At 32.2% G+C, this 15,228-nt stretch overlaps 1 protein-coding gene across 1 annotated transcript in view; it reads right to left on the reverse strand.

The window, feature by feature from the left end:
• Positions 1-15,228, reverse strand: part of LOC111681669 (endoplasmic reticulum metallopeptidase 1-like) — a 237,587-nt gene that overhangs the window by 37,996 nt on the left and 184,363 nt on the right. Inside the window, exons 10-11 of the mRNA XM_046948809.1 lie at positions 2,987-3,333; positions 2,725-2,933 (exon numbers count right to left, since the gene is read on the reverse strand). Of these exons, the coding sequence (XP_046804765.1) occupies positions 2,725-2,933; positions 2,987-3,333 (556 nt within the window). The remainder of the gene's footprint in view (positions 1-2,724; positions 2,934-2,986; positions 3,334-15,228) is intronic.

Raw genomic sequence — 15,228 nt, forward strand, 5'->3', positions numbered from 1 at the left:
GTTGACAAAAGCGATTGGGATGAATGGCTCAGGCATTTCACTTACTGTTTCAATACCACGCCATCTACGGTGCATGACTATTGCCCTTATGAGTTAGTTTTCGGTAAGACTCCTAATGGGTTTCAACAATTTGATAAGGTTCATACAATATCACATTTATATAATGTAGAAGATTATGCTAAGGAAGTTAGATATAGGTTAGAAATAGCACATAAGTGAGCACGAGAAATAATTGATAGGTATAAGTTAAAACAGAAATTAAATTATGATAAGACATTGTTAGATTATAAATTAAAAGTGGGAGATTTAGTTTTAGTTAAAAATGAAGTAGGTCACAAATTAGATCCACAATATAAAGGACCTTACGAAATTAAAAACATAGACTTAAGAAATAATGTAACTATAGTAGATAAGAAAAATAAAAAAGAGCAAATAGTTCATAAGAATAGACTTAAGATTTTCAACAAATAATATAATTAACAACATATGCGCATGTGTTTAAGTAATAAATAAGATGTTTATTCCCATATTTGTAAGAAAATTAATTATTAAGATTATAGTAATAATTTGTTAAAGAATGTCCATACATTTAAAAAGGGTATGAACATTCTTCCGTAAAAGGAAGGTGTAGCATAAAAAATGTATCGATTATGCCGACAGAATATTGAAAAAGCAATTAAAAATAATATCATATTACAAAGTCGATTAAACAGTCAATACTTTAAATATTTTACTGATCGTGGCTTTGTTTGTATGTATTTCTTTTTTTTTTTGGGTTTTAATTAGGATGGCGGTGCATCAAGCACTCATGTTGCCAGGTTATCACACGTTTGTCCAGAGAAAACACCACCAACCGACCTTTACCTTCATATAGGAAGTTGGAGCATCCGGACTTGATTTCATCAAAAGTATTAATGGTCTCCACCAGAAAAAAGTTCCAGAGTTTTAATGGTCTCCACCAGTTTATATTTGAGTTTAAATGGTCTCCACCAGGTTACATCGTGAGTATTCTATGGTCTCCACCAATAAAAAACATAACCTCACCCTGAAGTAAAACGAAAGCACGCGTTTAATGAAGACAACGCATAACATAGAACAGTTATACGAAGTAGTGCATTAAATTAGTGCGGGTGAGAAGTAATTCTGTCGAAAGCCCAGCAACAAGCACAAGCCTGACCGTCCTTAAGAAATAAAAACGATGACGCGAGAGTTGTTCCCCAACTCAGACCTGAATTACAATTGGTATGTATTTCTTGCGTTCAATGTTCTGTCCAATTGTTACACTATCCACTTTATGAATAATCCTGTGTAAGCAATTAATTGCTATATAATCTAAGAACTTTTTCAATAAAGCCACACTTCGCTTAACACAAGAGAGCTGTAATTTAGCTCTTGCGAAGATATAAAAGAACTTAAAACATCTTTTAATATGCAAAATACTATAGAATAAACTAAAGTGAAATAAATTTCATCAACAATTAAAGAAAAAGATTATAAAAATGAACAAAAACGTGGTGTGTAATTTGCAGCTGGTAAAGCGTGAGAGGTTTAAAAGTTTTCTCGCATTCCATGGTATAAAGAAAAGAAGGTAACTCCGTTCTCTCTCAATGAAAAGTTTTTTGACGTAAATAAGAATTATTGAAATTTATTTTTTGTAAACAAATAATGAAAAACGTTGCCACACGTGTAGTAGGGGAAATCATATTTAGGAAATTAGAAATAAAAAATGTGTATAACTTTTAAATTAATAATTTAAAATTGTGTGCACTAACGATATTTTTATTAAAACGGACCACACTAAACCCAACAAGTTCTTGTTGAATTTTATCTTCATATGTTTGACAGCGCAATATATGTTCATCCGAGAAATGTGAGAACTGTGAACAATCTTACCGGACACATCTTGGCACTAAAACAAAATATCAGCAGAACACATCACTCATAAAAAACTTCTGCAATTGGACACAAGATGAAGTAATGAAATTATGTTTTTAGGGAGAATGGCCCGCACTACTTACAAGCAAACTTGAAACCAGCGAGGACATTTTAACTTTTTTATTATTGTCTTTGCTATTAGAATTTTATTTTGATTAATATTTCAATTTATTTTGATTAAAAAAGTAGAATCAATGTATTTGTATGATGAAAGTTACAAGCACAAAAGCGTAGAATGCCTTGACGCGTATAATGCGTAAAGTAGATCTACTTTCTACTTTTATAGGCGTCACAATCGGCGCACGAACATGTCAGTTGATTTTGACATTTTATATTTTTTATTTAATGCGTATTTATTAATCTGAATAAAATAAAATGAGTTTATTGATGAAAAATAAATAAAATCTGTAAAAATGCGAAGTTTTTTTAAAAATAAAACATGAAAATTACGCATAAAAAGTGGCATGTAACTTAAAGCGTAAAACGCGAAGTAGGTATGAAAAGTGCGTAATGCTTTGACGCGAAAACACGTAATGTGGACTTCCGGCGGAAAATATTAAAACACGTTGCCTTCCACCTTTATTTTCAAATTTAGCTACATTTTACTTTTGAAAACATGCCCAGGCATAAATTGACGTGCTGAAATAATATATCTAACTCTTTTATTGTATTTAATATTATGTAATCGCTTAGTTTCGTCTGGTCTGAAAACTTTTTTGGAGCATATTTTTAATTTCGCTGGTGATAAACTTACTCTAATTTAGTTACATTTTACTTTTAAAAACATACCCAGGCAAAAGTTGACGCGCTGAAAGCAACGGAAGTCCGCAAAAAACTTCACTCTTACAAAGAATATTTTCATCCTGTGGTATTGGTTCTTCGGGCATTGTTAAACTTTCAATAGTTTTACGCGCATTTCGATCCATTTCTTGAAACCAAAATCCGGAATCTGTATAACGAAGGTCTCCTTGTTTATCGTACAATGTCCTTATGGAATGCTACAATTATATTGTTAATTAGAAATGTAAATTAAGAAATAAATCTATATTACCGTTATATAATGTCGTTGGACTCTGGGATCACCACTCTTATCATCTCTATATGGGAAACCATAGTGTGTAAAAGAAATGAAGTAAAATCTTGTAATAATATATGTGGCAAAAAGTATAACAAGAAAGTTTTTGCATTTCTTAAAGAGAATAACTAAAGGAGTTAAATAACTGGTAGTAAAAAATGTGAATGTACTGCAAATTATGGCAACCATAACGTCTGGGTTTTTCTTTCCACCAGATCGACCTGCTGTCGAAATAAAAACATCCACAACCATATTATAAAAGTTTAAAGTCCATAAAGCTACTAGTACTTGTCCAGCTAAATGAATATACAACCACCGTCGAACTAAAAATAAACAAATTTATTAAAATTATTTAATAAAAATTAATTATGGTTCAAACATATTTCTAATCATAGTAGTTAAATTTTATATACAGAAATATTTTACATAAAATGTGTTAATTGATTTAAATACAAATGATTTACTCTACAAACATATATACAAGTATTGGGTTTATTAAGCGAGAATTTTATTTTTTTTTATCACTGTGTGAATATTTGATTTCCTTTAAATGTTTGACCTAGATAAAATCATTTTACAATTTTCTTATCTATTCTATTTTAGAAAAATTTAACAAATTTGACATATAAATTGGATGAATTAACAGTGAATCTTAAAAAAATGAATTAATTGGATGAATTGAAAGTGAATCTTAAAAACATGAATTAATGTATTCCAAATGGTTTAAAAAGTTGTTATTTGTTTCTGTAATCTTCCCAACACTTTTATTAATACGTCCTAAACACTAGAGTCGTTTGTCGTTGCTGGTGGCTGCGACTGGTTTGCACTTTAATGTCTGCACTTTTTTCAATTAAATTTTCGTTTAAAACTTGTTTTATTTGTTTATCAATTTCTTAACTTTCATTAAAAATATTTTTTTCTTTTAATTTCAATATCAAGATACATGATTTTTTCTTGTTATCTTCTCTTTACAATTCTTGTGATTTCCCTTTTTTCTTCCTCGTACAAATTCTTTTATTTCTCAAAAATTGTCTGGCGATATTTTTTACACATTAAGGTGCTATTAGACGACATGTATTTTACATATATACTGTCAAAATTTCATCTGCAAAAGTTGTACATATCGTCTGATGCCACCATCAATGGTGATAGGGGGTATATATTATAAGTTTGTCGTTCCGTGTGTAACACCAAGAAATATTCATCTAAGACCCAACAAAGTATATATTCTGGGTTCTTGTAAAATTCTGAGTCGATTTAGCTATGTCCGTCCGTCTGTCTGTGTAAAACATGCTCACGTTAAAACTAAACCAAGGAGATAAAACAAATTGACCGCAAATATTTACTGTTATCCTAAGCAGTTTGGTATTGAAAATCAGCAAAATCGGCTCACGACGCAAAAAGTTATTAATAAAAATTTCGGACTACCTAGAAAAAAATACGTTTTTTCGTAATTCTTCAGCTCTTTTCTCAGAAACTACAAAAGATAATTCGATGAATTTTTTCCCACATTATTTCTCCCATATAAGGTCCACTTCCGAAAATCACCTAAACGCACATATTTCATTGAATTATTAATTTATTTGGATAAAATTGGACTTGAATATGTTTTATGTACACGCTAATCATTCCACCAAATTTTTCCCGGATTGGTCCATTTTAAGTCATAGCTCCCATATAAGGTCCACTCCCGAAAATCACTTAAACGCACATATTTTATTAATGTATATATTTATCATGATAAAATTCGACATGGATATATTCTATGTACACATTATTCATTCTACCAATTTTTTTCTCGATCGGTCCAGTATTGGTTATTGCTGCCATATAAGGTAAACTTCCGAAAATCTCTTAAACGCACATATTTAATTAATTAAGCTATTTACATTAAATTCGACACAAAAACATTTTGTCTATATATAAATAAGCCTACAATTTTGTTTCGGATAGGCCATAGTTGGTCATAGATCCCATATAAAGTCCACTTCCGAAATTCACTTAAAATCATATATTTCATTAAATTATTAAGTTATCGAGATAAAATTCAACACAAATATGTTTTGTGGATATGTAAACCATTCTATAAATTTTTTCTCGGATCGGTCCATTATTGGCCATAGCTCCGATATAAGGTCCACTTCCAAAAATCACTTTAACGCACATATTTCATTATTCATTAATACTTCATTCATATATGGACGTTTTGTCCATATATAAATCACCTTGCGAATTTTTTTTGGTCGTTTCATTATTGGTCATAGCTCCCATATACGATTCACTTCCGAAAATCACTTAAACGCATATACATATTTCATTGAATTATAAAGTTATCAGGATAAAATTCGACTTGCATATATTTTGCGTACAATAAAAATATTTAACCAAATTTTTCCTGGTTCGGTTCATTATTGGCCATAGCTGCCATATATGGTTCACTTCTAAAAATCACTTAAACGCACTTATTTAATTAATAAATAAAGCAATTAGAGTAAAATTTGACTTGAATTTATTATGTATGCACATAAATCATTATACGAAATTTTTTCTATTTGGTACATATAAGGTCTATTTCCGAAAAATACTTAAACGCAAATTGGCAATCAAAGTTTTCGGAATAAAATTTGACATAAATGCGTATTTCTGATAAATGATAATATTTCGATAAAATTCGACATGAGTATTTTTAATAAGTCATGGCATCCGTACGAGGTCCACAACCGAAACTCAGTAAACATTTTTTTGGTCCTAATCAAAATTAGTTCCACACATGAATAAATGTTAGTACCCTCATAACGGAAACAAAACTTTTGTCGAGTTGTCTAAAAATTATATAATTAAATGGGTTTTAATAAAAAGAAGCTTGCTAGTGAAAGGTATCTAAGATTCGGCACAGCCGAATATAGCACTCTAACTTGTTTCGATTAGAGCGTGCTCTATTTTCGTTTGACAAACATAAACTAAACAGCTGTTTTGAAAAAAATTTTCGAAAAAATTAATTAAAGAAAATGAATAAAGAACATGCAGGTATTCATTAATTTATAATAAACTAATTTATAATTTTAACAATTTTTACACATTAAAAAGACAGCTTTGATTCTATTTATAGGTTATGTCATATGGAAAAACACAGGCAGGCGTGATGGCAAAAATTTTGAAGCGAATGTAAAATAACAATTTTGACATACATTCGGAATTACATATGTATAAAAAAGTGACATTACATAATATGTAAAATACATGTCGTCTAATACCACTTTTAGTTTTATAAAATTATAATATAAATATCTTTTTAAATCAAAAAAAAAATTATTATATTTTCTAACTGATTTGATATTATTTTATAAATTTCTTACATAAACTTCAAAGCTATATAGAAATTTCAATATAAAATTGAAAAAATTAAATTGTATATAGTATCACTAATTTAACGAAAACTTCAAAATCTTTAAGCATGTCAGATAGAGAATTTAAAAAAATAACGAGAGATTGACACTACTTTCTATTTGTTTACTATGTTTTTAATCATGGCATAATCATTTACAGGTAGTCCCAATTCTACAACAAATACAACTAAGCAAAAACAACATGTATTTTGTTTTTGTAAAAATATTTTCTAAACTTCAGAAATAAAACTAAAAAAACAATTCAATTTAAATTTTTCCTTACATTATTTTCCTTATATTAATAGGAAAATTATAAAATGCGGTATAATTGTTATAAAATGCATGTTTGGATAACTGTTATGCGAGCCTGTAAGGAATTGAGTGTGTATGGTTATGCGGCACAAGCGTGGCAACGGAATCACTAAAGTTAGCGTTAGCCCTAAATCAATTATTAAATTGTGTTGCAAATTATAGGAGAACTATGAATGCGGTTGATTTAGAAACAATATCTTAGCGAGAATCCAATAGGTACTTTTGGTGATTTCGTGACTGTGTCGCGATCTCTGCGTGTACCATTGACTTTTATTAAGCTATCTGTATACTTGCATTCCTCGGTTTCTTGTTACCTTGATGAAAGATCCCATCTTGGAGTTATTGAAATCGCGGGAAAAAGAAGTGCTTCCAGTATATCAAATCTGCCGGGACTGAATTTTGGAAGATTAACGTGAGCACCTGCCTTGACGGTGGTCTTTTTCAGCCACTGAGTAGACTAGAGACGGTCTACCATGCACCCCTGAATTCCTCTATGAAGAACTCAGGTAGCAATTTTTGTACATGGATGTCCGGTCCAAGCACTTTGTTGAAGTACTCGAGCTATCTAATCTCTTGACATATCAGCCCCGTTGCGGAATGACAGTCCGCATTGGAATAAATCTGCGTACCCCGACAAGGAAAAAGCCATCACTGGTCTAAAGTCAATAGAAGGGGGTTGACAAGTCCCAACATCTGGTGAAATCAATCTTCTGACAATGCGGAAGTGACCACCCTTAATGATGTCATGAAAGAATTGCATTATTAAAAATGCAATTTCCATCATTTAATGACCCATTCCAGTGCATTCCTTAACCTCTTAAAGCCCGCACAACCTCACTACTCTGTTGTTTTGGCAACAGCACCTAGAGACATATTTGGTAGTCCGAAATACCCAACAAAATGGATCAGGATCCCTCTTTTATAAACCGATCAATGTAACAAAGGAAGTAGGAATTTCCAAAGTCAATTAATTCCAATAATTGCCCCGACAAATAGTCGCACAGCATGTATCAATATATACTGTTGAGATGGCAACTAAATCAGTACAAATCTTCAATATATGGAGACTTTCCGAACGGTAAGAGATACCGATCGGGTTTAGGAATCTAGCATATGCTTTGTACACAGACCGGTTCGAAGAGAGATTTTTCCAACCCTTAGATTAATCAGTCCTTAAACCAACATTCTCTCCCCACGATTTTGGGTATTAAACCACAGCCACTACGTGTATCCCGAAGGAAGCTCAACCAACTGACCAGCCAGGACATATGGTGCTCTGGTTAGACCTCATGCCAAATCATTCCGAGGAGAATACAAGGATACATTTGACATCACCAGTTTATAGTCCCGGCAGACTAGAGGTATTGGTAGCACCTCTTTACCCGGGGATTGCAATACACCATGATGGAGATTTGATCATGGAAACATGACCCAGGGTGGAATCTGCCGGGACTATAAACTGGTGATGATCAAATGTATCCTCAACCTTTCCTTGAAATGATTTGACATAGCTTGAACCAGAGAGAAGGTAACAGATTACCGCGGGAACTGGTAGCCCTCAGGTCAGAGTTTGGGACTTTGTTTTATCCCGGTTATTGGAGAGATACCTTCGGGGTGTCCGTGGTGACTGTGGTTTAAACCCAAATTCGGTTAAAAGACTGATGCACGGTAAATTCTTTAATTCGTGATAAATTCGGTGCTGTTTCCGAAGACAACAGATACACTACAGAGGAGTGACTGTGAGACTAAACGTTGGAAATTAATAAGTGTAAAGTGTATATGAAATTTTCAGAGGTGGTCTCGGATTTTTACTCATATCTTCATTATTTATGGACCGATTGGACTGATTTTAAATAGCGAATTTCCATTAGAATTATTAAAACTTCGGATCTCGCAGATATCTGGGGTCTTCTGAAAACTGATTTGAACATACAGACAGACGACAGACGACAGACGGACATGGCTAAATCGACTCCGCTATCTATAAGGATCCAGAATATATATACTTTATAGGGTCGGAAAATTATAATATAGAAATTACAAACGGAATGACAAACTTATATATACCCTTCTCACGAAGGTGAAGGGTATTATAATAATTGATTCACAGTAATAAAATTTCCCTTGTAAATGTCAAACAATCAAAATAACAAAAACAAAACTTGCTGTCTTTTTACATACTTATTAAAAACACACACACGTTCATACACTCTTATGTATGTTTATTTTTTTCCAAAAATCACTACCATTTTTAAAATCAATTTACTAACCTTGTTTTCCAAAGTTGTTTCTTTTACAATGATATTAAAGGGCTCATATATATTCCTTGTCAAGGAGACTTCCTTTAACTTGGCAATGTAAAAACTTAGTAATTTTTATACGGTCCGAAGGAACAATGTTTCGGCGTCAAATCCGACAGGGTTCAAACCAAATAAACAAACAGAAAAATAAAAAACTATATTTTAAAGTCAAAAATAGAGAATAAATCTCAACTTTATTAATTTACCTTAGTAAATCGAATATAAAAACCTGTTTTCAGAAATGCAAATGACGGCTTCTCAAAAACGAATAAAAAACTTAACTAATTTTCTATTGGTGGCAAACAATATTTAAATACCATTAGCGGTTTACTCGTTAGTTTTATCATTGTTTTCTATCAAAGATGTAAACGTATTACAATTTATTACACTTAAACAAAAATATCCGCTCATTTAATACTTCATACTTAAACACTCCACATGCTCTACCTTCGTCTGAATCCGCACATTCAATTTTGCATAGATGTGTTCGTAATCCTATGTGACCACTCAGAATACGTTCCATCATACTAACTTTAGACTTGCTAATTTTAAGGAGGTTTTTCGCCTTGCACGCACTGTTTCATTATTTCAAGAGGCCTTATGGTATTCACTCACACATATTTTTAGTTCAGTTTTTGTTGCGTCGAATAGTTTTGCGTTTGTCAGATTAACTGCCTCGAGATCATATTCGCCCTTTCGTTTCCGACTACTTCTGTGTGGGCTGGTACCCATCTGATGTAAACCTTACCTCTATGGAAGTATTCATTTAAAGCTTTCTTACAATTTAATAGGTCATAGATTTAATTATATCTCCTATCTATTCTATGATATTTATTCTAATCCAATTTACGCATTCCGTTATCGCTTGGTCTTCTGCTTTGAAGCTTGTGTTATGATTTGGTAAGCGGTAGTTTTCAATATAGAACTCCAGCCCCACTTTGTCCTCCAATTTAGAGCCATCCGTGGTTGAAGTAGTACACATGCAGAAAGTACGCTTTAGTAGTTTATTATTGCACTTTTTGTCTAAAACTGTCCATCAGATTATTTAATCATAAGGTAGAATTGGACTAATTACACTTTTATAATCTCAATTTAACATAGTAGGACTAAGACCCCATTTAATGCCTATATTTTTCCTACATAAAAACTCCTAACTCTTATTTCCCAGCCGGTATATCGAATAACATATATGAACCGATAATGGCGTAAATATAACCTAATAGGGAAATTGTTTTTACGCCTGACATTGATAAACGGGCAATCAAGACCTTTGCTCCTTATAACGCTGCAGGGCCGGAAGCGGTTTCCGTACATCTATTTATACCTAAACCGGGGAAACCTAGCTATGTTACACATAAGTCCTATCGACCAATTAGCCTTACGTCCTTCCTACTTAAAACTTGGAACCAGACAAAGACATAAAATATAAGCAGCATGTACATAGACGTTCGGTGAAAACCACTTTAAACAAAGTTGTCCCATACATTGGTACATTTTTTGGTAGCAAACTGTAGCCAGTGGTCGACAAAGTAAAGTACTTATGTAGGAAAAATATAGGCATTAAATGGGGTCTTAGTCCTACTATGTTAAATTGAGATTATAAAAGTGTAATTAGTCCAATTCTAGCTTATGTTTAAATAATCTAATGGGCAGTTTTAGACAAAAAGTGCAATAATAAACTACTAAAGCGTACTTTCTGCATGTGTACTAATTCAACCACGGATGACTCTAAATTGGAGGACAAAGTGGGGCTGGAGTTCTATATTGAAAACTACCGCTTACCAAATCATAACACAAGCTTCAAAGCAGAAGACCAAGGGATAACGGAATGCGTAAATTGGATTAGAATAAATATCATAGAATAGATAGGAAATATAATTAAATCTATGACCTATTAAATTTTAAGAAAGCTTTAAATGAATACTTTCCTAGAGGTAAGGTTTACCTCATATGGGTACCAGCCCACTCGGAAGTAGTCGGCAACGAAAGGGCGAATATGAGCTCTAGGCAGTTAATATGACAAACGCAAAACCATTCGACGCAACAAAAACTGAACTAAAAATATCTGTGAGTGAATACCATAAGGCCTCTTGAAATAATGAAACAGTGCGTGCAAGGCGAAAAACCTTCTCAAAATAAGCAAGTCTGAAGTTAGTATGATGGAACGTATTCTGAGTGGTCACACAGGATTACGAGCACATCTATGCAAAATTGAATGTCGGATTCAGACGAAGGTAGAGCATGTGGAGTGTGTAAGTATGAACTTTTAAATGAGCGGATATTTTTCTTTAAGTGTAATAAATTGTAATACGCTACCTTTAGTTTACATCTTTGATAGAAAACAATGATAAAACTATCGAGTAAACTCATTAGCGGTTTACCGCTAATGGTATTTAAATATTGTTTGCCACCAATAGAAAATTAGTTAAGTTTTTTTATTCGTTTTTGAGAAGCCGTCATTTGCATTTTTGAAAACAGGTTTCTGTATTCAATTTACTAAGGTAACCCTGAACCCTGTCAGATTTGACGCCGAAACATTGTTCCTTCGGACCGTATAAAAATTACTAAGTTTTTACATTGCCAAATTAAAGGAAGTCTCCTTGACAAGGAATATATCAGCCCTTTAATAACATTGTAAAAGAAACAACTTTGGAAAACAAGGTTAGTAAATTGATTTTAAAAATGGTAGTGATTTTTGAAAAAAAAAATAATCATACATAACGTACGTAAAAAAACAAGTTGGGTTTTTGTTATTTTGATTGTTTGACATTTGCAAGGGAAATTTCATTACTGTGAATCAATTCGTATTATACCCTACACCTTCGTGAGAAGGGTATATAAAAGTTTGTCATTCCGTTTGTAATTTCTATAATATAATTTTCCAACCCTATAAAGTATATATATTCTGGATCCTTATAGATAGCGGAGTCGATTTAGCCATGTCAGTCTGTCTGTGTGTATGTTCAAATCAGTTTTCAGAATTCTATTGGAAATACTATCGAATAGAACGAAAATCAGTCCAATCGGTCCATAAATAACGAAGATATGAGTAAAAATACGATAATAAATACAATAATAAACAAACAAAAACAAAACACAATTATTGTGGTTTCTCGTTTATAAACACAAATCAAAGAATGAATATGACGTTACGTTACGTTGCTATTGGCTAGAAACATGAAATTAAGTACGTAGAGCCCAGATTAGACCAGAACACATTAAAGGGGACTTTTTGGTACTTTTTCGATCTAAATGTACTTTTTTGAATTTTCTATAGTATTGAACCTAGAAACATGAAATTTAGAATGTAGGACCTTGACTAGGTAAGAACCTATAAAAATGGACTTTTTGGTAATTTTCGTTCTACAAAAGGTACTTTTTGAATTTTCTATAATATTGAACCTAGAAACATGAAATTAGCATGTAGGACCTTGACTGGGTAAGAACCTATAAAGGGGGACGTACTTTTTGAATTTTCTATAATATTGAACTTAGAAACATGAATTTAAGTATGTAGAGCCAGGATTAGGCTAGAACACATAAAAGGGGACTTTTTGGTACTTTTTCATTCTACAAAAGGTACTTTTTGAATTTTCTATAATATTGAACCTAGAAACATGAAATTTAGCATGTAAGGCTTTGACTAGGTAATATCCTACAAAAAGGAAATTTTTGGTACTTTTCCGTTCTACAAAAGGTACTTTTTGAATTTTCTGCAATATTGAATCCAGAAACATCGTTCTTAAAAAGGTACTTTTTGAAATTTTTATAATATTGAACCTAGAAGCATGAAATTTAGCATGTTGGGCCTTGACTAGGTAAGAACTTGCAAAAAGAGACTTTTTGGTACTTTTTCTTTCTACAAAGGTACTTTTTGAATTTTCTACAATATTGAACCTAGAAACATGATATTAAGTATGTAGAGTCCGTATTAGTCCAGAATACATAAAAGGGGACTTTTTGGTACTTTTTCGTTCTACAAAAGGTACTTTTTGAATTTTCTATAATATTGAACCTATTTTTATTATGTAGAGCCTGGATTAAGTGGGAACCAATAAAAGGGAAGTTTTTGGTACTTTTTCGTTCTTCAAAAAGTACTTTTTAAAATTTCTATAATATTGAACCTAGAAATATGAAGTTAAGCATGTAGAGCCCGGATTAATTTAGATCGTATAAAATGGGCTACAATTGGTATTTTTTGATTTTTATACCCTTCACCTTCGTGAGAAGGGTATATATAAGTTTGTCATTCCGTTTGTAATTTCTATAATATAATTTTCCGACCCTATAAAGTATATATATTCTGGATCCTTATAGATAGCGGAGTCGATTAAGCCATGTCCGTCTCTCTGTCTGTCTGTCCGTCTGTCTGTCTGTTGAAATCAGTTTTTAGAGGACCCCAGATATCGGCGAGATCCGAATGTTCAATAATTCTATTAGACATGCTTTCGAGAAGATCGCTATTTAAAATCAGCAAAATCGGTCGGTTTATAACGGAGATATGAGCAAAAATCCGAGACAACCTCTGAAAATTTCATCAAAAAATTGTTATAAAAGCAACAACAACACTGAATATAGAAAAATATGTACACGTGTGTGTAGATGTATTTGGTTTTATTCAGCTGTGTATTTTTTTGTATGTTTGGAATCCAAACATACAAAAAATACACAGCAAAAAAAATATGATTTGCAGATGAATAGAAAAAAGTATTTAAAACGTTTTCAATTATATGAGAGTAGATTGTGAGTTATTGTACAATAATTTTTATGCGAATAATGTAATTTTGAAATTTAACACTAACACAATTTTTTTCCAAGTGCTTTTTAAAACATTTTTTTTTACGATAAACAAAAACAAAATCTACGTCTCGTCAATGTTTACCAGCAATGAATACGAAAGTGTTGTTGTTTTACTCTTGCTTGTATACTGTTAAGAACAACAACAACGTATTGCAAGTGTTAAGCGCATATAAGTGTATAGAAAACACACTGTCTATAGCTAAGCGCATTTACAAAAACAAAAGAGTACCAAGCGCATAGGGCTTGGGCACCCTTGGTTTGGATGCTTTTGGCGTCATTGCGTTGTTATTTTTGTTTTTCGTTATGTATGTTTAGATGCCTGTTGGTTTAGATGCCTTGTGTATTATTTCGTTTAGCGTTGTTGTTCTTTTTGTTTAGCTTTTGATGTAATAATAATGTAGTCGGGAAAAAATTTATAAGATGTTAAAATACACTATGGTTAAGGGTATATAAGATTCGGCACAGCCGAATATAGCACTCTTACTTGTTAAGCGTGAGTTTTGTATTTTATTATACCCTTCACCTTCGTGAGAAGGGTATATATAAGTTTGTCATTCCGTTTGTAATTTCTATAATATAATTTTCCGACCCTATAAAGTATATATATTCTGGATCCTTATAGGTAGCGGAGATGATTAAGCCATGTCCGTGTGTCTGTCTGTCTGTATGTTTGTTGAAATCAGTTTTTAGAAGACCCAGATATCTGCGAGATCCGAAACTTCCATAATTCTATCAGACATACGACCGGCAAAATCGGTCCATAAATAACGGAGATATGAGCAAAAGACCGAGACAACCTCTGAAAATTTCATATAAAATTTAGATTTTTTATTCATGCTCAGACAGAAACTGCAAAAAACAAAAACAAAATACATAACAATACGGTAAATATTGTTATTGTAATTTGTTTATAAAAGCAAAGCAGAGCAAGAGCAGCAGAGCAAGAGTAGCAGAGCGAGAGCAGCACTAATGTTTTGTTATTGGCTAGAAATATGAAATTAAGTATGTAGAGCCTGGATTAAGTGAGAACCTATAAAAGGGGACTTTCTGGTACTTTTTCGTTCTTCAAAAGGTATTTTTTGAATTTTCTATAATATTGAACCTAGAAACATGAAATTAAGTATGCATGGCCCGGATTAAGTGAGGACCCAAACAAGCAGAGTTTTTAGTACTTTTTCGTTTTTCAAAAGGTACTTTTTGCAATTTTTACAATATTGAACCTAGAAACATGTAATTTAGTATGTATGGCCCGGATTAAGTGAGGACCCATAAAAAGGGACTTTTTCGTTGTTCAAAAGGTACTTTTTGCAATTTCTACAATATTGAACCTAGAAACATGTAATTAAGTATGTATGGCCCGGATTAAGTGAGGACCCATAAAAGGGGACTTTTTGGTACTTTTTCGTTCTTCAAAAGGTAC

The sequence above is a fragment of the Lucilia cuprina genome, chromosome 4 (genome assembly GCF_022045245.1).
Source record: "Lucilia cuprina isolate Lc7/37 chromosome 4, ASM2204524v1, whole genome shotgun sequence".
In the NCBI taxonomy this organism is placed as follows: Eukaryota; Metazoa; Arthropoda; class Insecta; order Diptera; family Calliphoridae; genus Lucilia; species Lucilia cuprina.